At 42.4% G+C, this 23,804-nt stretch overlaps 2 protein-coding genes across 4 annotated transcripts in view; one reads left to right on the top strand and one right to left on the bottom strand.

The window, feature by feature from the left end:
- Positions 1-26: 26 nt before the first annotated feature.
- Positions 27-23,804, bottom strand: part of DTD1 (D-aminoacyl-tRNA deacylase 1) — a 24,282-nt gene continuing 504 nt past the window's right edge. Inside the window, exons 2-6 of one of the 2 annotated variants that reach the window (XM_042814536.1) lie at positions 22,561-22,651; positions 20,164-20,399; positions 17,982-18,079; positions 763-842; positions 27-609 (exon numbers count right to left, since the gene is read on the bottom strand). In XM_042814536.1, coding sequence (XP_042670470.1) covers positions 600-609; positions 763-842; positions 17,982-18,079; positions 20,164-20,399; positions 22,561-22,651 — 515 coding nt within the window. In that variant the 3' untranslated portion in view covers positions 27-599. Of the gene's footprint in view, positions 610-762; positions 843-11,327; positions 11,935-13,407; positions 13,585-17,981; positions 18,080-20,163; positions 20,400-22,560; positions 22,652-23,804 lie in introns of those variants that run through there. The other variant, XM_042814528.1, reaches the window with a different exon arrangement.
- On the top strand, positions 488-7,845 carry FAM161A (FAM161 centrosomal protein A). 2 transcript variants are annotated; one of them, XM_042814361.1, is made up of 6 exons: positions 488-746; positions 1,163-2,344; positions 2,771-2,938; positions 4,125-4,224; positions 5,142-5,284; positions 5,850-7,845. In XM_042814361.1, exons 1-6 carry the CDS (start codon positions 562-564, stop codon positions 6,331-6,333), a joined length of 2,262 nt encoding a protein of 753 aa, XP_042670295.1. In that variant the 5' UTR covers positions 488-561; the 3' UTR covers positions 6,334-7,845. The 2 variants fall into 2 exon arrangements, with proteins under 2 accessions (XP_042670295.1, XP_042670304.1); XM_042814370.1 differs by lacking the exon at positions 2,771-2,938.

Raw genomic sequence — 23,804 nt, 5'->3', positions numbered from 1 at the left:
CGCACAGCGCGCAGGTACGGAGGGAGCGGCGGGACCGGGCCGGGCGGGTTGCGGAGCAGATGGGCCGGCCGCAGAGCCGTAAGGAGCTTACGCGGAGTAGCTAAGGGCTTCATTTTACAGTGGCTATGGAAACGGGCGGCGGAGAACCGTGGCGGAGGGGGGGCGGTTTAGGCTGTTCTACAGCTGCGTTCTAAGCAAGATAAGGTTTTTTTCCTTCCAAAAAATCCTTTTGGATCTTATTTCCCGATACAAGTATAAGGGCTTACAGGGAAAAACTTTGTTATTTAACTCCCTTTAAACAGCAGTCTCAAGCCATAAATCACTGTGCAGGAAGATTGTTCCATGCAGTGTGCATTAAAGCCTGCACATGGGTAATAGGTATGAAATTCAGCTGTAGTGTTTCATTCATGAGACAATTAAATGAAGCAGCGCTAAAAACCTCATTCCCTTTCCTCGGAGTCAGAGAGCTTGACACTGATCCCTCCTCTGTCCTAGGAGGAGCTGGGTGCAGAGCCGGGCCCTGGCAGCGAGCAGCCCCTCACCCCAGGCTGTGACACACAGATGGGCTGCTCCAAGCTGGGCAGCTCAAACCAGGAGTATTACCTGAAACTGGAAGAGTTGAAGAATGCCCACTTGGAGACAATGGCAAAATTAGAAAGCATGTATCGGAACAAGCTGTATTTACAAGGAGTACAGCCCTTGGAGAGGAACAACGCTAACAGTGCTACTTCCAAGGTCTGCTGTAGGTAAGTTTTGCGGTACCTTTGGTCCTCTGGAGGATCTTTGCAGACAGCGGTAGGCAGGGATGTACTGCAGCTGGGAACTGCTGCTCTCCCCCTTTCCTGTAAATAGATAATTACAAAAGAGTTCCTTCAGTTTTAATAATGCTTATTCACCTTGCTAGTATGCTGTCAGACTAACAAGTGTGCAAACCTCAGAAATATGGTGTGTTCAGTAGAGCACAGTGCCTTGCCTTGTTCTCAGCCTGGATTTCCTTTGTAACAGTGATCTGGTGTCTGTACCATCTGGTGTCTTCTCCTCTTACCCTCCAAGCACTCTTCATCTTTCTCCCTCTAGTGAGGGCAATGAAAACAGATTACTGCCTTTGAATCAATGTTGGAATGGATTCAAGCCTACTTCTCTTTTTCCCCCCTTTCTAAAGGCCAACCTGGGAGAAGAGCGCATATCAGCCTCTAAATTTGCCCAGATCCTTCTCTGACTCCAGCATAAGCGATCCCTTAGGCTCGGCTGTGTCTGGTGGGTCCGACAGAGAACTGTCATCTGAGGACAGCTGTAGTGAAACCGGATCATTACTATTTGCTAAGCAACGGATTGCAAGGATGTGGGATGGCTTCTCAGTGGATGACTACCTTCCTCCCAGGAAGCACAGCCTGCCCACTGCAGCAGCTTCCAGGACAACACGGAAGCAGAAGGCATGGTCACCAAAAATCACTGTGCCCAAGCCCTTCCAGATGACAATTAGAGAAGCCAGAAAAAAAGAACAGAATGTCAAATCCAAGTCACAGATTGAAATGGAAAATAACCTACTGAAGAAGCAGCTGGAGGAAGAAGCAGAGTGTCAGAAAAAGTTCCGAGCCACTCCAGTGCCCGCTGCAGTCTTCCTGCCACTCTACCATGAAATTGTGCAAAGGAATGAGGAGCGCAGGAAGTCTGTGAAGGAGAGGAGCAAACTCAGGCTCTTGGCTTCTCAGAAGCCATTTAAGTTCATTGAAAGAGAGAAGCAAAGGGATGAAATTAGAAGAATGCAATTAAGAGACCTTTCCACACCTGAAAAGAAAACAAAACCATTCAAAGCAAAACCAGTTCCCAGATATGTTTATAGCCCATCGGTTAGAGACAAGCTACAGGAGGAAGAGCTCTACAGAGAAATCCGGATTAGAATGAGAGCTGAGGAGCTGCTGCGAAATGCATCTCTGCCCACCAGCAGGCTGGCTCCCAAGGATGTCAACAAGAAGAAGAAACACAAGTGTGCCGAACCAAAGGAAATGGAGCACAAACCCAAGATCCAACCCAGAGTTCCAGATTTTGACCGACTACACCAGAAGTTTCAGAAACGGCTCCGGCAGAAGCAGCAGGTGAAACATCTCACGGTCTGTGAGCCGTTCCATCTCCGCACTCCGTACATTGCCTCGAACAAGGGGAAGGTTTTGAGAGACATTCAAGAGGATGAAGAAAGGCTAAAAGAAACACGCTGGCCATACGCCTCTCCAAGGCGCAAACCCCAAACCAGACAGTCGAGTGCAAATTCACCTCTCTTGGGATCTGGAGAATCCAAGTCGCCAAGAGTCACACAAGCCTCACAACGAAGGCTGCAGGCCCTAAGGTGACTGCTGCAGTGATATTCTGTGTTCTAGAAATACCTAGAGAGAATTCTTTTGTCCTTCTACAGGTGTAGTTAATTCTTTCATGCGGTGAATATGGGACTTATTATATTCAGTTGTATACTATCGTTAAGTCCTTAGACTAAATGCAGGACTTTACTAATGGATTTTCCTAGAAGCAGTAATGCACATTTCTGCAGACGTCCATAGGAAAGGGAGAAACGGATGCAGTTTCTCAGGATATGTCCTAATCCCTTACAGTGGCACATATTACCCATTTATACCAATCCCATTTTCATCCCCCCTCCCTGTTCCTCCATTTTTAATTTTTTTTTTTTTAATATTTCAAATTTCCTTTGCCAAAGCTTCCTTTGAAACCTTGTGCTTGATTTCAAACAAATTCAGCCTTAGTTTATTTTTCCACCCAGGAATTCACATGAGGAAAAGAGAAGGCTGGAAGAACAACAGAAAAGAAACAGAACAAAGCAGAAACAAAGAACAAAAAAACTGCAGAAAATTGTAATGACTCGGGCTGAGGCCAATGACCCCCATCAGAGCCTCGCTCAGGTCTCTGAATCCAAACTAAAGGCATTCAGGTATTTCATCGCATTCCCTGAATCCTGAACCTCTCTGGCTTCATTGTATGTTAACCATACAATGTTAAAGAAAAAAAACCAGAGTCTGAGTTTATATAGTTACATCCCTGATACACTGCACGAACAGGTCGTTACAAATAAGTGTGGCCAAATCTCAGCTGGGAATTGTTGCCCATTCTAACACCTCTCAGTACATGATTCCCTGCTCCATGTCTGGAACACAAGCACTGAATTGACAATTGAACTGAACAAGAAAATAAGATTAAAAAACAGCACAGAAGAAGGATAGAGGAATTACCAAACATCTTTGCAGGATGAGATTAGCAGGTGTTGGCATGGCTTCGCACAACTTTCTTCTTCCACAGAATCATTTGAGATGGATTTAAGATGGATTTGAGATGGATTCAAGAGCAAACCTCACATCACAGTATCTGATCAGATTTTAGGAGCATAGTAAAACACTTGCAATTAATTATTCTCTGCATATAGTATCACACTATTACAAAGCACAACTACTTCCCTAGTGCTGATGGTTTAAGGATGGCATAAGTGCTCAACTTGACAATGCTTACTGCAGCACAGGCTGGGTAATGAGGTACATGAATGTAAGGGCTCTTCTGGGAGAACAAACAAATAACAGTGAAGTTCACTCCCTCAGAATGGTGACTATCCTGCCTTAATGCACAGCCCTACTGTAGAAACTCAGAGACAATGTGGGAAGAGGTGGGGAAGGCAGAAATGTGAAAGTTAAGAATGTAAGTTAAGAAACTAAACTCAGGCAGCCCCTGTTGGCTTCACGGGGCAGGACAACTTCAGAAATAGCTTTGTCCATCAGCATTCCAAGCAAGCTGATGTTCTGGTGGTGAGGGCCTGGCACAGCTGCCCATACATCTGCTCATACACACCCTGGAGGTGCTCAAGGCCAAGTTGAATGCGGCCCTAAGCAGCCTGAGCTGGGGGAAACAGCCCTGCCCATGGCTGGGGCTGGGTGGGCTTTCAGGCACCTTCCAAATCATTCTATCATTCCATAAAAATGAGACAGTAAACCCAATTCCACCATAAGATAATATATCCTACGCATTTTTAACCAGGACCATACTTGTCATGAGCAATTCAACTTTTCGCTGTAAGAAAGTACTTCTTGTACTGTAGACAACTGATTTCTGTTGTACTGTGTTTACTTTAGGAACTCCTCAAAGCAGAGAATGCAGGAGTATTGGCAAGAGTTGCAAGAAATGGAAGAAAGAGTAAAGCAAAGGCCATTGCTCTTGGAAAGAGTAACTCAGGTTACCTTGTTTGTTTCTTAATCTCATCTCCAATTACTGTATAGGGAACTTTTAGTCAAACGCTGTTAGAAGTTATTTGACTTTATTTAGGCTAGTATTTGTCCATTTTAATTTCTACTGCTCCATCTCCCTATAAATTACTTTTCTGTGTCTAAGCATTCATGGCATGTTTGCACAGGGAAATCAGATGTTTAAGACATCCTCTGGTTCAATTATAATACATGTACATAGCACTGAGTCAAATTTACAGCAAAAATGAGAGGTTTAAATTGGGAGAAAAACTAGAACTCAAGCATTCCTCATGTCTGCTGTAAAGCTGAGACAGAATTTTCATCTCTGTGTCTCCCTGACTGCTTTTGGAATAGAGAGGCAGCAGGACATAGACTGCCCATTCCTCCCAGTTCTCTCATCCCTTCTGGGTGGGTTTCTTGGCCCACTGCAGGGCAGGAGCATGCATGAAGGCTGGAGGACAAGGCCTCCTCACCCAGCTGTTACTCGGAGGAGCAGAGCTTACCGCTCAGCTTCACAGAGAGATTCAGATTCATGCAGTGCGTCAAACAGTGCTGTAAGAGAGTAAATCAATGTCATGTTTCAGAGCAGCAGCTCCCACGGAGAGAAACAGCCCTAGGAAGAACACAGTTGATGTTTCAGGTCTGCATCTTCTCCCCGCTCCCTCAATAGCAGTATACAGTATCCGCAGATCTTTGTTACCAGTGGATGTAGGGAGCAAACTGCATTTGAACCAGTACAGAAAAGGGAGGAAGACCTGCTATAAAGTTCTCAAGTAGTTTTGCCATTCTTAGCTGCAGTGAATAATTTAACTTCTCACATGCAAATAATGAAACAGTATTAATATAAGCAAAAGTATCTGAAGATAGGCATTTAGCTCATACTTAACCCTTGTGTTTTTCCTACAGAGTAATGCCAGAATAGCTGCAGAAAAATATTATTCCAACAGACTGAGAGCTCTGGGGGTATGCCCAGACTTTGTTTCAAAGAAAGGACAAACAACTAACTTGCTAGAGTGCTACACTGCTGAAGATTTTGATGCCAAAGAAAGGTAGAGATCACAGAAGGTTTTTGGTTTTGCCACTGCATACCTAGTAATTAGAGCCATTTTTAATGCCGAGAAAATTATTTGCAGTATTCCCAAGTAAATATTTTAGTGTGTGTGGTTAGCTTTCCTGTACTGTTTTTTCCTGAATTAACTATTTGTTTCGTGAGTCAGAGAAGAGCACTATGTTATACACCATGCACTTCAAAGAACAATTAAGAGTAACATTTTTAATTTGTTCCCTTAACCAAGATTTCAGGAAGGTTGCTAAGAAACCATTTCATTCTGCATTACCTTTACTTTTTTTTTTTTTTTTTAAATACGAGCCTTAAAAAATACTTCTCAATATCCATTTGGTATTATGATAGGAAGGAAATGGAAAAAAAGAAATGTATAAGCAGTACTGCTACTTTCTATCATAAAAGCAGAGTCCAGTGTTCCTTCTTTCCCAGTTTTACCCCAGCCAAGACTGCCAGGATTGGCTGTAGGTTACCTGAGCATGTAATCTTTTAAAACCTACTGGAAAGCATTCCACCTGAGAATACAAATCACATACAAATTGTCTTTACAGAGCCATCAAGAGTATAGTGGAAGAAAGGGAATTATTTGAGGAAGCAGACAGCATCAGTCCTCAATCTGAGCAATCCTTTGAGGAAGAGAAGAGAACAGGCATCAGAACCCCCAGATGGGATGCTGAATCCGCTGAGAGGGAGGAAGAGGAAGAGACACAAGCCAGCCCTCAAGTTCAGCAACCTCACTGTGCAGAGGAGACCAGGTCCAGCCCCACCTCCAACCAGCACTGTGAAGAAGAAGAGCAGAAAGAGGAAAAGGAGGAGGAGGAAGCAAAGGCAGGCGTTCTGCTTGGACATACCCTAGAGGAAGAGAATGAAGAGGAGGAGGATGGGTCAAGACCCAGCTCTCAGACTGATCGGTCCCACGAGCAGCAAGAGGAGAGTCAGTCTGACCATGAAGCCGAGGGTGCTTTCCAATATGAGGATGAGGAATATGAAAGTGATGATTCTGAAGAGAAGCCCAATGATGACGAGGCTGACTGAAGGGAAGGCAGATAGGTTCCACAGCACCAGGCTGCCCTATTTCATTGCTGGCATTGAAATAGACACCAAAACCATGTCTTTTTGCTACCAATATTAAAAACTGTGAATTTAAAACTCTTAGCTTAACAGTCTTTCCAGCACAGAAGCTGTGTTAATTTTCCAATATGAAAGATTAAGTTATTCATTGCTACCAAGAAAAAAAAAAAATCAGGTATTTTACATTCCTCTTCTTTATTCTGGACTTCAGTGACACTCATGCACTTCTGTTCCTAAAATGAACAGCAACCAGCATTTAAAAATGCCTTGTGTGCTGTGTTGTTAAGTACTGAGGTCTCAGCACGTCCAGCAGTAACTTGCTCTTGCCTCCCAGTTTCAAACACTGGGGCCCTTTCAGGTTCTGTTCCTGCAGTATTGTCAAGGATGGCAATGAAGCAACAAAGGTTTGTTGTGCAAGACCTCAGGCTGTGTTTAGTAGAGCAGCTACAAGAAAGACACCCGCAGTCAGACAAAATGGCCAAGTTCACCTGTTTGGCTCCTCTCTCCTGTTCACTCCCACCAGCAAGCTGGATTGGCTCAGCAATAGTCCAGGAGAGCACCAGGGTCAGAAAAGTAGGAGGTGACTGCTTTTGGAAGAAACAAACTGTTACATGGGTCACTGTGAATGTTTTGTGCAGCTAATATAGGAATAATATTACTGTTACTGAAGGCTTGGCACGTAGAGGAGAAAAAAATGCACTAGAATATATTGAGAAACATCATTTTTAGTTTTCACTGAGCTCTAACAATGACAGACAAGTGGGGTAGAATAAAGTCAGTAGAATATCTTGAGGAAAAAAAAGCATCATTCTGCAGATTGCTACCCAACCGAGATAGGAAGTTGTGCTCTTTCACCTGTTTTGATCCGAAGAGCTCTTTTGCAATCATGTAAATCTACCATTAACATAACAAGTGCTGGCATTAACCTTCACACGTCCTTGTAGAGACAGTCAAGGGATACTGTGAAAAGAGAGCCTTATGACTTCACATAAACTCATACCCCTACTCAGGGCTTCAGGTACCACTCCACAAAGAACACAGACTGGTTTGTTTCTGCCCTTGCTATTTATATCCCCAGTAGCTTCTCCTACTCTTAGAGAGCTTTCCTGCTAACCTGTCATAGACAACGTTAGGAAAGAAAACAACAAAACTTCCATAACAAACAGTAGAGAGCAGAGCGTAACGTGGCATCACACAGGCTCTAAATAGTGAGCACAGTATTTGTTGAAGTGATCACACCTGCACAAGCAGCTGCAACAGCCAAGAGTATACATTTGGTGTTTCTGTGTTTGCTCTACTCAGGTTTCCTTCCACACTGTACCTGTTATTATTTATTCCTCCTGACTTTGAGAATCTGTGTCTCACTGTTTAGATTTTCTTTTTAATTTATTTTTCATGTGTGGCATAACTAATACAAATTTGAACCTGTTGTTTTGTCGTCGTTTTTTTGTTTGTTTGTTTTAAACTCAAAATCTCCATCCCACATCTATCTTACTAAAATATTAATCACTGCTTCACAATGAAAATCATAGTTTACAATCTTGACAACCCACAATACAAATGAGGTTTGTTTGCTTGTGGAAGTCATTAGACTTTAGTTCTGAAAAGTCGTACAATAAGTTACTGAGTCAGGTGTTACTGACACACAATCACACACTACTGCTGCAGTCTTTACTGAACCAGTTTTTGAGTTGTCTTGAAAGAAGGCAGAAAAGCTTTAGATTGTGTTTTCTCATACAGAAACTATTTGAAGAATTTTCAAATCCAAGACATTCAAAAGATCATTCAAATTTTTAAAACCTGATAGCACTTAAATTTTGAGTTTTCTAAAGAAAATAACTATATAATCAAGCCATTAGGATAGAGTATAAGAAACATTACCAAAAACCTCCCTTGAACTAGGAGGTAGAAAGAACAACTTTAAGATGAGTAGATTTGAAGAATGCACAGATAAGTGGGATAACAAGAAAGAGTCAAAACAGTTTTGAAGGTCACACCTCGCTTTTCCTAGCATTTCTAAAGCAGCCAAGCAGAACTATGTAATCAAACGTGATCCAGCTGAGATGTTTTACCTAAGTTTCCAAGGTGTACTGAACAATCTGCTATCAATGGATTTTAAGTAAAAATAAATCCCACTACAAAAGAAGAACAGTACTCATGAATTAGTTACTTGAGCCATAGGAAAAGATCAATTTTTCTGCCCGTCACCAGGGTCTGGTGACCAGAGAGGAGGCAAAGAGGCACGAAGAAGGGAGCTTAGGAGCTTCCCAGGGGCACGCTGACCAGACCAAGGAAGAAGCAGCCACCTGGCACCTACTGAAGGCCTGCTCCAGGAGAAGCGTCAGGGGATGCAGAGCCAGAGCATCACAAATAGAAGCCATATGCTTGTAAAGGAGAAGCAGGAATAAATCTACTGATCTAACACAGCAATTTAACGAAGACTTAACGAGATCCAAAATGGCAAAGCACATTACTTACTGCACAGAGAGTAGCATTAAGCACTTATCCAAGAAGCTTTCATGTGGAACCATAAGGTTCGGAGTTGATCTTCTTGCACACTTTCTCAAAGTAGCAATGCAGCTATCTATTTGTATCTAAATCGAACATTTGCAAAATGCCTTTTGAAATAGGATATTATCGTAATAATTCTTATCCACTCTGCTTACAGCAGTGTTACAGTCGGTATTACAGCTGGAAAGGCTATCACAGTGAAAACAGAAAAAGAAACAAACAAGGAAGGAATGCTCACCTCTATTGGAAGATGTAGGTTCACAGAAAAGACTCCACAGAAGAAGGATCTCTAGCAAGAGAACCTTCCCCAGTGGCAGTCAGCCCTTAAATGGGATCTAAGAGAGGTGCAGCCAGGCTCCACTCCTGCTCACACAGCTGAATTGCCTTCACCTGTGCTCCCAGGGCTGACCGATCCTTTCCCCAGGTGCTCAATCAGTGGTTCAGGCCATAACTCAACAGTTCCATACCAGCAAACAATGAAAATCAGCAGTACATTTTCAAAGGACTCACAGCGTAAATTCCAGTTATCACGGGGTTTTCTGTTGAGAATATGCTGTCAAAAGGAAAACAAGACCTATAGCGTACAGAGTAACTATTTTGATTTTGACAGAGAATGATCGGCAGGCATTCCCTGTTAGCTAGTTCTTTAAACCAGAAGTTACAGAGAATATTTGTGTCCAGATTTGTATTCTCTCCCAGATGCCTGCTGGGAAATTCAAATTTTCAATTTCAATAAAAAAACCAATGCAGTGTTCCTCAGACTTCTCTCACACGGAAACACTAGCAGGTGTTTGCAGAAATCATACCTAGGATATTTAATGTACTTTCACGTGTGTATTTGTTGTGAAGACAGAATTGCATGCTAAAGTATGAGCAGCTTATAAGTGTACAGAAGCTGTAAAAAACACATCAAACTGTAAATAACCAAAGCCACGCTAGAATGAGGTGGATCCTGTGCCTTGAAGTCTGTAACACTGACTGACCCTCGTTTGGCATCTTCATAATTTTCACAGCACTCTGAGGTTCCGCACTGATGATGTTTTTCACCTGACCTCACATCACAATACAGTGCAAGGCAAAGAAAGCAGCACCAGCACGGGTGAAAACGGAGAAGAATCTGTAAGACTTCAGCATCTGTGAAGCATTATCACCAGAACAAACAGCTGCAGGCCATTTGATTTTGGGGTTCTCCCCAAAATATCCAGGCTCTACCTGCAGGTCTTTGGCCCGAGGGCAGTCAGCATAGAGCTGGAGATCAGTCATTGCAGGGTCCCTGGAAGAAGAGCTGCTTTATTATAATTAGCAAAAACTGTCCACAGACCTCTTTGATGATCATCTTCTGACTTTAGCCCATAAATCACATGAAAGCGAACACCGGTAAAACTCCCTGCTTTGTGAATCAGGACAGGAAAATGAAGACTGTATGTCTAAATCTGTAGAAAAGGGAACAACAAGCAGAAACTTATCATTCATAACTTTGTCCCTGAATGTTTATATGAAATAAACATGCTTTTTTGTTAATCAGGTCATTTTCAGCATTTTTAGGGGGAGGAAAAAAACAAACAATATTCCTTCCAACTAAGATGTTAATCTATTTCACAAACAGCCAACAAAAACTCACCACAGCACTAGAAACCAAGCAAGCCCCCAAACCACAGGAAAGTTTTTTGCTTACAGCTTGCTATAAGCAAGAAAAAAAAAATGGAATATAGTGAGTATCTAAGTCACGTAATATAACATCACAAATACTTCTCAAGGGAGGCAAGCTCCAGCTTTGTTTAAGCAGGGAGAAAGTGATGGCTGTCAGCCAGAGCAGTGGGGACCTGCTGCTTGGCTCCCTGCGTTCCTTGAATGAATAGACCGTGTGGTCTCCTTGTACTTCTCCAATCAGCTATTATCAGTGAGTTGACCTCAAAATCTTTTAAGGAGCTGTACAGCAAGCATCCTGCTCATGGCAGGTGGCTTGGGAAGATGATAGGACTAAGACAGCCCTAGAGATTGCACTTTATAAAACCTACACAACCTCTACCTCTACAACCTCTGAAAGATATTCCTCCTCACAGACTTTTGTATTCTCTGCCTCAGATTGGTAACTCCCTTGACTTTTAATACCTGAAGGAGAATAACTTCACAGCCTGCCACATCCTGACTCATTTGCTGACAGCTTCCAAAAGCTGTTCTGCCCCTGATTAACTTGACATGAATACAAACAGTTGCACAATGCAGCATAGGGAGCAGCTGCCGACGGATTTTCACGGTCACCATGAAAGATCAAAAGGATTTACTGCATTGCAAAGAGCAAACATTTTAGGGCAGCAACCTGACTTCCAAGCTTCCAAATGACAGACGAATGAGTTGCACTAAGAGGTGTTACTTTTGCTGTGTCATTCATGCACACGTTGCAGTATCTTAGGGGTGCAATATGCAAAGACCAACAGGCACTCAGCTAGCATCATTTGTTTAATAAAGTCTTTTCTGTATTTAAAAAAGTTTACAAGACAGATGTGTTTCGCATGATAAACAACTAGCGCCTGATCTTCCCTTTTAATAACTTAATCCATGCAGAAAGACTAGACTGCCTAACTTGGTGATACACAGCAATTGAACAATATGCCAAAATATACACAGACCTTCATGCTGAGATGGAAACAGATAGCACATGACATCATAGAGCTGCAATCAAAGTACAAGCTTGCTCGAATGACTTTTAGAATTCAAGTGTAAGTTTAAGGAAAAACCCTGATTTATTTTTGAAATGTAGCTTATGTACCAAGAGTGAATGTTCTGCTACAATCTGCCTACAGCCATCCTTCATTCGGCAGTCATGTGAAAACACATACACAGAAATGTTACAAGTCCTTTTTACTACTGGTACTACACATTAACAACTGAATCTGATAGCATTGCTTTGGTTGTTTCAATACAGAATGATGTAATTTTCTATTGTCTTAGCTCTGCTTTTCCATTTTTATCCAAAGTCCTCAAAGAGTGGTGTTGAGGTGAATGTCTTTTAGGTCTCTCCTCAAGGATCCAGTGCAGCTTTTGTGTGAGAAACTGTGGAAGGCAAAAAACAGAAACATGACTGAAGACTCAGCATAAAAGTACAGGATTCCTTCTACCTACATAGAGAAAAGTATCTTGATTCACTGTCACAGCACATAATTTAATGCTATGTTATAACATTTTAGGAATGTTCAGCAATCTGGATTTTCAAATGCTATTGGAAAGCTCAGCCAGATTAGAGTGCTCTAGAGTGCAAATCCCTGCCCTCTAAAATGTTCCTCTATCAACATAAAACCCAGAAACAGGAGGTGAAAGCTTGTATTCCTGTAGCACAGCTGTAAGGCCAACAGCTGCTGAGAAACAGTACATTTTTGCTTAATTTCTTAAGAAAATTTTCTCCTTTCCAACGTGACTATCATCTCCACTATTGAAACAGGTGAACTGAGCATAAAGCCCAAGAGAGCAGAACTCATGTGATTTCAGTTATGGTATTTACATGACAATCCAGTATTATCTGCCATCTAATGAACGGAACCATTTCACACCACTCTTTAAGCTGTTCTCCATGAGGCCAGAGGAAAAAACAAAAATAAAATTCTGGATTTGAAAGTTTCTTTGATTCTTTTTCCAGGTCAATCCAAAACAACAGTGTATTTCCAGAAATCTACTCAACATGCCTTATTCAAATTAATTCAAATTACTATCGTACAGGTAATAATATGGACTTCTATAAAGCAGACATCACGCCTCAGTCTTACCCCTCCAGAAATTTGAGAAGAAGGGAGAGGGCAGGGGAGAGGAAAGATCTGAGTGATGTGTGATATTGAAGAGTATAAAACATGCACCCTAGGGATAGGAAAATGAGGGAAAGGCTAGATCTAAACTTTGCAGTGTTGTTCCCACTTAAACTGCCAAGTGAGGGCTCCATTGTGCAGATGAGGGAAATAATGCTTTCCTGGGTTCTTGGAAGCTCAAAATCAGCAACACAGCACATTTATTTAGGAAAAACAAAGATAAAAATAATTAAGAAAAGGAAAGCTGCAGCTTCCAGTTCTGGCCTCTTTCCTATTTTCCACCTTCATTATTGGAGATTATTTATTTATTAGGGTATTACAAATAGTGGAGGCTGTTCCACAACGACCAGGCTGTTAGGTGTAGACAAAAGAAATCATGCATCTCAGCTCTGAAGGATACAAAGTGGGATTCTAAGTTAAGTTACTGCTGTGCTGTAAGACCAACATTTAGAATTGCGGCCTCAGCCTGAAAACAGTCGCAGCTGGGCCAGACTCAGGATGCACACTTCCAGCCAAACACACAGCTGGGAAGCAGTTTTCACCCACATCTCCATTCTGGCAGGCCCAGATCAAAAAAGGAGGTTACCCACCAGTAACATTATTGGGATTCCACCTTTCAACACTTCTAATGCAACTCCCAGCAGAATCCAGGTACTGCTTCAGTAAAGCACCCAGGGTTTGAGACTGCCAAATGGGAGGACAAGACTTCACAGGAATGAAAAAGCCATACCTGAGGCCTGCTTTGGATGAGCTATGGCTCTCTTTCTGAAGACACATCTCCTTCAGCTCCACTGCTTGCACTGGGGTCATCTTTGTTACGGGGGGCATTTCTTTCTCTACTTGATTCAGAGGGTACCTTGGTTCTGGTCTTCTCTTTTCTTTGTTGCTGCTTTTCAAGTTTTGCCAGCTACTCACAAAGCAAGGACAGTGAGGAAACACTTCTGAAATAATCTGATTTCAGAAGACAGTATTTCTAAAAAAGTGTAAATGAGCATTTGCAGCACACTTGTATCTCAATTCATAATACGTATGCATGGATCAGCAAGACAGAAAAGGAAAAACAATAAAAAACAAGAAACAAAGAAACAACCCAACAAGGCATGAATTGCCAGATATTTGGAGAGAACAGTGAACTACCATGCAACAACATGATCACTTCCATAAGTGAATTAACTGCCCTCTGCTTTCCAGAGCTTCTTTCCTGCTCACCAGAACATGCCAACATGAGAAAGAATAAAACACAAGGACCAAAAGGGGGAGCTGAATTGCACCAAGCTCCTGTTGTGTCTGGGTGGCAGTTTTGAAGTTGCCAGGTTTCTAATAACAGAAGAGCTCAAGTTCAGTCACCCAGTACACAAGAATACTTGTATTTATAATAACAGAAAAAGAGATATCCGAATCTTACTATTACACAGGACATAGAGTAACCATTTCAAATCAGCTTGGACAAAACCTTCAGCTAGCACTGCCTTGCTACCTCCCTTATTAATGTTTTCAGTGCTCCTGGTAGAGTCAAACTAAGCTGGTATTATTTTTACATCTCTCCCATTTTTCAGAGAAGCAGGCTACAGTAAGCTTTGGAGACATTACAAACTGAGAGTCACTTACATCACTATGGACACACTGTGTAGTTCATCAGTTTGGTTAATTTCCATCATTTTTTGATTTTCTCAAGTGCTTCCATGACAATTCCCCCAAGATAAATCATACTAGCCATAGAATCAATTCAGTTAAGTATGTGTGCTGATTATGAATTAGACTGGCTTGTGGAAGATGCATAAGATGTAAATCTGAGCTGTGAGTCAATATGAGCTTTGAGGACAGAACGAGGAGCCTCAAGAGGATGTACAGCATCCCCTTGTATCTTATCCCACATACACACCATCCTTACACACCTATACACATGTACTTCCAAGCTGACACAGAATATCTTTAATTAGTTTCATCAGTAATTACAGAGTACCCCCCAGCACAAAGCCAAATCAGTCAAACCTAGAAACAGTTGTTGCAGTGTGCACCCCATACTTTCACTGCAGCACCAGGCTGCTAGCAGTGAACTTTACTAACAGTGGTGCAGAAAATGATGTCTGAGTAGCATGTTGGTCTGTAATTTATCTCCATATTAAATTTCATAGTTTCTGTAAACTACATGATTACTAATTAACATAGAAATCCACTCTTCTCTAAATAGCATCCTTCTTTCTCTTATTAATGGAAAGAAAGAAAAAACAAAAAGCCTCGTGTTATGGGACACAAACCCACATACATGATATATATTTGTTCTTACATATTACAGAGAGGCAGAAAGGGCTCAATATATGACAGCTTTACCAACAGCATGCCAGTATCGATAACATGCATTACCAATTCAAACATGCCTACGCTGGCCATCTTCCAAGATGGTCTTGAGGGCAAACAGCACAACTTCTGAAATATATGCAGTTATATATGTACATATTTTCTTATGCACAAAGCGACCGTACGCTCTGCTGAAATCTCTGTAGTATTCATATTCTAGAGTAAAGAGTAAGCAACAGATTGTCTCTAAGGTTGCTACAAGAGACCTCAGAAATTACATAGCCCTGTAATTAGTTTAGCAGGACAAGGGGAAATGGCTTTAAGTTGAGGGAGGGAAGATTTAGGTTGGATGTCAGGGGGAAGTTCTTTACAGAGAGAGCGGTGAGGTGCTGGAACAGGCTGCCCAGAGAGGTTGTGGATGCCCTGTTCCTGGAGGTGTTCAAGGCCAGATTGAATGGGGCCCTGGGCAGCCTGGTCTAGTATTAAATGGGGAAGTTGGTGGCCCTGCATGTGGCAGGGGGGCTGGAGATTCGTGATCCTTGAGGTCTCTTCCAACCCTGGCCATTCTGTGATTCTGTGATAGTTTGAGAACAACGCAGTGCAGAAACACAGATGGCAAACAGAACAGCAGATGTTCAGACGTAAATCCAGATCTGTGCCCTGTAGGATCCCCAAGGCTCTAGGCATGACTACTCAATCTCTCCCTCAGAGGGCAACATCTTTAACAATAGAAGAGAAAAACAGGAGCTGTAATGTCCTAAATATTCAAGGTTAACACCCACGTGGGCATGAGCTGACCAAAGAAAAATGACACAAGTTCATTTATACGAGAAAGGAAGATCATTTGATAAGCTGTATTAATCCTTGTCTTATTATGAATGGAATTTAATGCCTTCTGTTAAACTATAACAAAGGTAAAATTCGTAAGTGTAGTTTCATCCATCTGAAACTCAAATAATACTGAAATGAATAAAGATTCGTGCACATCTCCATGTGTGTTCTCCACTGTGTCCATGCAGCACAATCAGTCTGTGCACTACAGTTCAGATTAAATATAAAGATTACTACAGAGATTAAATATACTGTTCTTTGTATTCACAAAATACAGACTCATCTTTATTATGCAGGCAATAAAAGAATTACCCATCTCTTAATTTTTTTCATTTCCTTGCTTATGGAGAGCTTGTGTAATTTAAGAGGACACTGTAAGAGCACTCTGTCAGAAAAGAGCAGACTGCACGCTGAAAAAAACCAGGGCAGCTAACTTTTGGTATTACAATGAAGAAAACTTCAGGCAGGCAACTCCGGTTCAATGTAACCAATGCTTTTCACACAAATACAGAGCATGCTGACACCCATCTCATCTGAAGAACTATCGTGAGCTACTTGTGTCTATTGAGTTGCCGGAATGCAATCAGAGAAAAGCAATCAAGCTGGTGAAGGGACCAGAAAACAGAACACACGAGGAGAGGCTGAGGGAAATGGTTAGTCTAAAGAAGAGGAGCCTGAAAGTACAGCTCATCTCTCTCTACAATTACCTGAAAGGAGGCTGCAGTGAAGATGCTGCTGGTCTCTGTTCTGAGATGATAAGTGATATGATGTGAGGAAACAACCTTAAGTTGTGCCAGCGGAGGTTTAGAGTGAATATCAGGAAGAATTTTTTTCAGGGAAAGACTGGTTAAGTAATGGAATGGGCTGTGCAGAAAGGTAGTGGAGTACCCATCCCAGGGGATATTTAAGCAATATGTGGAGATGGCACTTATGGACATGGTTTAGTGATGGATTTCATAGTGTTAAGTGACAGTAGGCTTGACAGTCTCTATTGTCCTTCCCAACCTAAATGATTCTGTGATTCTATGTGCAGTGTAGCTATGTCTGCAGAAGCAATGAAAAGTTCAACACTGTAACATAAGATCAGACATCTTCTATCTTGAGCTTTGACATGCAGTTACGCTAAAGACAAAAAATGTGCACAGCATTAGAATTAGCAGTTCTCACCCTCCTATGACAGTCTTAACTGCAGACATAGCAGGACTAACATGGAAAACAATTTCATATGTAACCCTGCAAATGCTGACCCTTTTATCTAAAAAACACCAACCAAGATCAGTTGTTCAGAAACTGCTGGCCCCCTGCCAGCAGTCAGTACCTGTGCTACCCTTCTATGGGGATCAGTATCTCGTCTGACCCAAATTCTGTATTTCTGAAGCATGGAAATGTCTTGGAATATTTCAAGTGTTTGAGATTATATTCCTTGTGACAATACACAAAATGCAAGAGTCCTCAGAGCATAGAAAGTACCTTTTCTTTCCTGTCGCTGTACCATGGATATTTTACATTGCTGAGACACTGCCAATAAACATAGACAAATTTCAAACTATGTCAACATTGCTCTGCTCTGAATGAATTGCCCAAAACACAGAATAATAGTTTTAACAGAGGTGAACGTTTACATTAGATTGACAGCTCTTAAGCTCAAAGTAGAGCTTTCTTCTCTGCCATCCAGATTTTTACACGCTATTTCCTGGGCAAATCAGCAGCAGCTCAATTCCTCTGAGAGGGGATGTGAGTGCTTATATCCACACGCAGCTGTTAATCATACATGTTAATCCACATACAGAGCTGCTGCTGCTAATTATCTACAGCTTGGGCTGATAACACTTTGTGCTAAGCTGTGAGATTTCAGACAGACAGGGAACAGGTGAGTTCCTCCTCGAGGCAAAACATCACAAAAGGATGCAGAATAGAATTTGAAGGTAAAACAAAGACAACTCCAAAGCAAGATACTTCAGCCACTATGCAATTATTTTACTTTTCAGAGGCTGCATGGAAAGCATAAAATCCTCATGTCCAAGGGAAGCTGTACTGCTTCATAACAGGAATGCTTCCCTGGGATAATGCAATGGTTTCACATATTTGTGTCACATAAAGGCAGACGTACACCTCTGCAGTGAAGGCATAACCTGGACACCCATTTCTTGCAGACAGTCTCTCTGGTTTGCTTACCTGTTTAGGGTCAACAGCAGCAGCTGGGGACTCCAGTTCTATTGTTACAGGCCCATCATTCTGGATGTGTACCTGCATGTAGGCGCCAAACTTGCCATCTGAAGAGGGAAGAAAAGGAAGTGGTGAAAGAATAGCATTTACCAAAATCCTTCCCAAATGTGCTACTGGAGGAAAGGAAGAGGAAAGACAGAGGAAATAACAGCCAACTAATAAAGTGCAAAAAAAAACCACTAAAAAAAGTCTCCATGCACTTAGCTCTGTGCTCTGATCCAGTGACAATAAGTGCACAGCTAAGTACAAAGATGTCCACATGCTCACAAAACAGAATTACCTGCAGACAATCATGGTGCTCACAGTTTAGGATAGGCAGGATAGCTCTCTCATGTAGGAGCTAAAACTGTAAAGGATGTAGCAGATAAGTCTAGGGCTCTAGTCCAGCTAGCCAGGCTGATGGTTTGAAGAAATCTTATATATGGACAAAGGACTGAAAAAAGAAAGAAGCTTTTGAAACACTTGACATTGACTACTCTGGAACAGGGAACACTGGTTTGCAGGTTGATCCCAATCTGACAGAGCAACTCCTGCGTTCCTGTCTGCAATGTAGGCTTTGTCAGAATTTGGTAACATGGAGAGATGTTCCAGAACCAACCCTGTCCTGTAAGTCTGCCAGAAGTTTGGTATTTACTTAAAAGCAAAAAGGAAGAAGGCTTGTTTGGGCCATATCCGAACAGATCTACTACTCAACTGCTTTTCCAAAGGCTGCATGCCACAAGTCACTGTGACCCAGAGAGACAAACTTTGGCAAAGCCAAGCACTGCAGCACCACAGAAGAGATTGCTGGCAGCCCAGCAGCTGAGGAAAAGGTTCCTGGGCCTTTGGCTCATTATTCATCAAAAAGATTAAAAAGCTACTGTCAAAATACAAGATGTTTGAAAGCATCTCAGAAACAGAGCATTTTCCAAGTCTCAAGAAGAAAGATGTAAATATTTAGAGATAAGTCCATTTTTATGGCCCTCTTTTTGGTGAAAGCAGTCTCATGCTTGCTTTTAACTTTACCTGCACATAAACGTCCAAATTGACCAAATCTTAGCAGAGCAAATCTTATTCCCACTGACTTCTGAGGAAAGTTAAAATTCAAAAAGCACCTGGTCTAATGAATTCAGAGCATAAGTTGTATGGTACAGACCAAAAGGGATGCATAGAAGGGGTATGAGAAGTGCATTCCTTCTCACCAACAAATGTTAACTGGAGGAATACACCAAGCCATTGGAAGGCTGACACCAGACAAGCATCTGACACATGCACCTCACTGTGCCTCATTGGAAAGCACTGCTTATAAGGCTGGGTACCTGGGATAATTATCTGTCACCAATAGTCAAGGTGAAGCTGAATACCCAAAGCTTTCTCTAGCTAGTTTTCTTCCTCCCAGTTTTTCCACTTCAGTCTGTTAATAATCCATTTAAACACACACACACACACACACACACACACACACACACACACACTTCTAGATTCTTGTCTTTTGGACAACTGTACCAAAAATTTAAGTTTAAATCTGCAAATGGCCAGAAATCAAAGAGAAAAGATTAAGAGTGGATAGAGAACAAAAGGACAGGGAAGCCAGGTGTTTTCTGGTGAAGAGAAAACTGCTGCAGAAATGGCATACATTTGAGAAAAGATAGTCTAAATGAAATGCTGTTTTCAAGTACCACATTACAGTTCCCACTATCATCATTATCACTTATCAAAATGTAAAAATAAAGTGCCAGATTGAGATGCACTGCTCACCACACAGTGGCGATGCCTTCGAGCCTGCCTAACAACTTAAGTCTCAGAAGAAATGTTCTGGGTTACTCTAGAACAAAGATATCCAGCCTTTGAGCAAGCCTGGCATCACAGCTTATTCTCACAGTCACAGCCTCTCTGGGTTACACCATCATTCCTGTTGAACAATTGCTGACATGAGAACATCTAAACGTCACGGCGTTCCGGAGGAATGCCAGGAAATAGTGTGGCTAGAGGAAGGCCAGATGGATCACCTAACATCCCCTCACTTACTGCTGCATAAAGACACCTCCTTTGCAGCACAGACAGAAACTCACCAAACAAAGCAGCGATCACAGAAAAGCACGTACAAAGTCCACTGGTCACAGCAAGGACATTACCAACCTTTTGCCCTTACCTTTAATAAGCTCTGGTTTGTAGGCTTTTCTTAGCTGCTCTAGGAAGTTGTTATAAAAACTCTCCGCCTGCTCTGTGGGCATTGCCATGTGGTAGTCAGGTTTGTTTCCCTTAAGGATGCACTGGAGAGTGAATTGGCTCACACACAACACTTCGTACTGTTTATCCATCACACTTTTGGACCAGTGCTTCCCACTTTCATCTTCAAACACTCGCAAGTTTAAGATCTTCCGAACCCTGGGAGAAGAAAAAGACTTCTGAAGTTTCTCAGTTGACCCATTAAGGATCAACAGGTGCAGGTAATACCTGCCACACTGGAAGAGATAAAAGGGATGGCAGACGCACATTAATTCTGCCACCACATAACACATTTCCCTCGTCCCTTCCTTCCTAAATCACAGACATCTCACATTAGGCAGAGCCATAGCAAGCCATTGGTTGTACTTCATGTTTTTATAGAGCACAAGACCGGGACGCAACAACTGCACATTACAGAATGTCATAAAGATGGTGCAGTAAGCAAAAAAGCTTACTCTTCACTCTCTGATTTTATATGCCACAACGTTACTTAACGTGCACAGATTCGAAAATTTTAACCCTCCTACTGCACTGTCAAATCACACTCAGCATGACTAAAATGAAATGAGATCATCTTAAATGATATTTGTTTCCAAACACGATTCACATCTCCTCCTCCGTCTCCTCCTCGCACGCTTCCCAGACCGACCCCACACCCACAACCCAGATGACAACAGCACTTTTTCATCAGGATGACAAGGAAGGCAGTCAGCAGTGCAGAACTACAGGTGGCAGCAAAGCAGGGACTGGAACTTGTCCTTAGGGCTGGTTCCTTAGGGCTGGAGGTAGCGGCTGGAAGTGACTGGCTTGAACTAAGACAACAAGGATCAGGGGACTTTCACAAATGCAGTCTTGCAACCTCACCTATGGTTCAACTCTGATACCATGAGTGTATGCATGTCACTCTCCATTCTTCTGTTTACTCTTTTAGCTTCACATCTTCAGCACCTACCAACAATTAAGTGCAACGAGTGCAAAGCAATTCAATTGCAGCCATGAGCCAGATCTTTTATGCTGCACCAGAAGTGAGGCACTTTGCATAAAACAAAGCTGCGACTTTACTATGAGCCAGCTTCAGGCTTTTCCATCATTAAGGTACAGTCAAATTATATACATATATATCCTTGCCCATTTTTGCATGCCAAAGACAAACAAAAATGAAGTAAGTGGATGGTTAAAAGTTTTGAAAGGCCTGGTACACAGAATTCATTCATCATCACTGCTGTGTTTTAATGACAAAGTTGTCTGCTGTTTCATTATTGAAGTTTCCTTTGATAGCATGTGAGACTGCTTAAGCTGATTTCTTCTTATTTGTTGTTTTCAGATATCAGGTTCCCATCTTTTCTGTGTCAGCTTTCCAAACATCCTGGTGCTGTGAGCACAGTTGTTATTGATCACACCCTCGTAATGTTCAGAAGCATCTTTCATATGACAAAGTAGTAAACAAGAGAAACAAGAGAGCCAATGTTACACACTGAAGAGACAAAAAGTAAGACAAGGCATGGGAGATCGTCTTAATAAAAGTGTCTTCAGCTTTGCTACCATTTTCTACAAGTTTCACATGTGAGATCCCTACAGACCTTTAATTCGCACCCTCACTCTTCCACATCAAGGAGACGTTTCACCCTCATTCACATTCTTGTCATTCACTGCTTGAAGGAGCACATCCTCTTTTTGAATAGGTCTTTGTCTCTACTACCTGTTTCTTCTTTGCCGTCGTAAGAATTGAGATCAGTCCCTGAACGATAAAAAGCCTGAAGAAATAGAACAACTGCCTGGAGAGCTCTCCCCTGCACGTGTTTGGTGGTAGAACTGCAATACTTTGTGGCCATAGAAAGGATGGCAGAGTCAGACCTCTAGGCTGCCCAAATTATCTTTATAGAAAAGTAACTGATGAGATTACCCAGTCTTTCGGAAGAACAGAAGTTCTCACATGCAAACTAACGTGAGAAGTCCAAGGTTTCTGATATATCTCAAACACGAAGAGTGAAGGCCTTTAGGGTAAACTCTTATAGAAAAAGGGCAGATATTCAAATAACAGAGATCAGAAATAAAAACAATGTGTTGATTCTTCCTCCTTGAGACTTTTTGTGACAAAAACCACATAGGAAATAGAAAACTGCTTTTATCAATGGGGCATAGAAAGCAAACTCTAATTAAATATTAGCTCCCCAAGTAAAATCTGAATAGGAATTAACGCAGGCTAACCCGCATATTCCAACAGAAAGAGTGCCTCATTTCCTTAGCTACAGAATAGGTATCACCAAATCAAAAATGCTCAGGCAAAAGAAGAGAAAGTGAAAGGAAATATGTGACTTACATGTGCTCCAGCTCTCTTTGCGTATCTTCTAAAGAAATGCCCAGCAGCACACAGAGGCCTCGTCCTATTGAACTTATCTGTTCACCACCCACTGGGAAAGGGGACGAAAAAAAAGTAAGACGAAATCATAGAATCACAACAAGATCAGAGCACCGTCCAGCCTCACCTTGAATGTTTCCAAGGACGGGGCATCCACCTCCTCTCTGGGCAACCCGTGCCAATGCCTCACCATTCTTACTAGAAAAGCTTCTTACTTAAATCAAACATAAATCTCCCCTTTCAGTTTGAAACCATTTCCCCTTGTCCTGTCACAACAGATCCTACTAAAGAGTCTGTTCCCTTCTTTCTTACAGCCCTCCTCTGGATATTGAAAGGCCACACTCAGGTCTCCCCGGAGCCTTATCTTCTCCAGGCTGAACAGCCCCAGCTCTCAGCCTGTCCTCGTAGGAGAGGTGTTCTATTCCTTGGCTCATTTTTGTGGCCCTCCTCTAGATACACTCTAAAAGGTCTACACCTCTCCTGTACTGAGGACTCCACATCTGGACACAGCACTCCAGGTGAGGTCTCGCAACACAGAGCAGAGGGGTGAGATCACCTTCTTTGCCCTCCTGGCCACGCTTCTTTTGATGTAGCCCACGATACAGTTGGCCTTCTAGGCTGTGGGGGCACAAGCAGGCTCATGTCCAGCTTGCCATCCACCTGTGCCCACAGGTCCCTTTCAGCAAGGCTGTGCTCTATGCATACACCCCCCACTTGTACTGATAGTGGGAGTTGCCATGACCCAGTTACAAGACCTTGGTACCTGAGTCTGTTGAACCTCATGAGGTTTACCCGGGCCCCCTGTTGGAGCCTAGGTCCATCTGGATGGCATCTCATTCCTCAGGCTTGTCAGCTACACCACACAGCTTGGCATTGTGCACAAACTTGCTGAAGGGGCACTGGATCCCACTGCTGATGTCTGATAATGATATTTCAGAGCACCGGTCCCAGCAGTATCCCCTAAGAGACACCACTTGCCACTGATCTCCTCTCCATTGACCACCACTCTCCACATTCGATATGAAGAATTTTGCCTACAATTGGACCAGCAGCACTAAGCATAGCAGCAGCACAACACTCTCCCACCTTAGGAAAAATGACCCGACTGAATCCAGTAAGCATTCTTCATTTCCGTGCCGCACCACCCCCAACAGCTGCGAGAAAGTCACGCCTGTTCGAGCCTCTTACTCCTCATCTGAAATAAG

The sequence above is a fragment of the Centrocercus urophasianus genome, unplaced genomic scaffold (genome assembly GCF_019232065.1).
Source record: "Centrocercus urophasianus isolate 14NV4802_14NV808 unplaced genomic scaffold, USGS_Curo_1.0 seq_10, whole genome shotgun sequence".
Lineage (NCBI taxonomy): Eukaryota > Metazoa > Chordata > Aves > Galliformes > Phasianidae > Centrocercus > Centrocercus urophasianus.
Note: the sequence above shows the minus strand (reverse complement) of the source record. Positions and strands in the feature narration are given on the sequence as shown.

Bases quoted from the DNA above. Each gene is read 5' to 3' on its own strand.
- FAM161A (XM_042814361.1), top strand. From the start codon at position 562: ATGGGCTGCTCCAAGCTGGGCAGCTCAAACCAGGAGTATTACCTGAAA. The intron at 2,345-2,770 runs GTGACTGCTGCA...TTTTCCACCCAG, and splicing joins CGAAGGCTGCAGGCCCTAAG to GAATTCACATGAGGAAAAGA. The intron at 4,225-5,141 runs GTTACCTTGTTT...TTTTTCCTACAG, and splicing joins TCTTGGAAAGAGTAACTCAG to AGTAATGCCAGAATAGCTGC.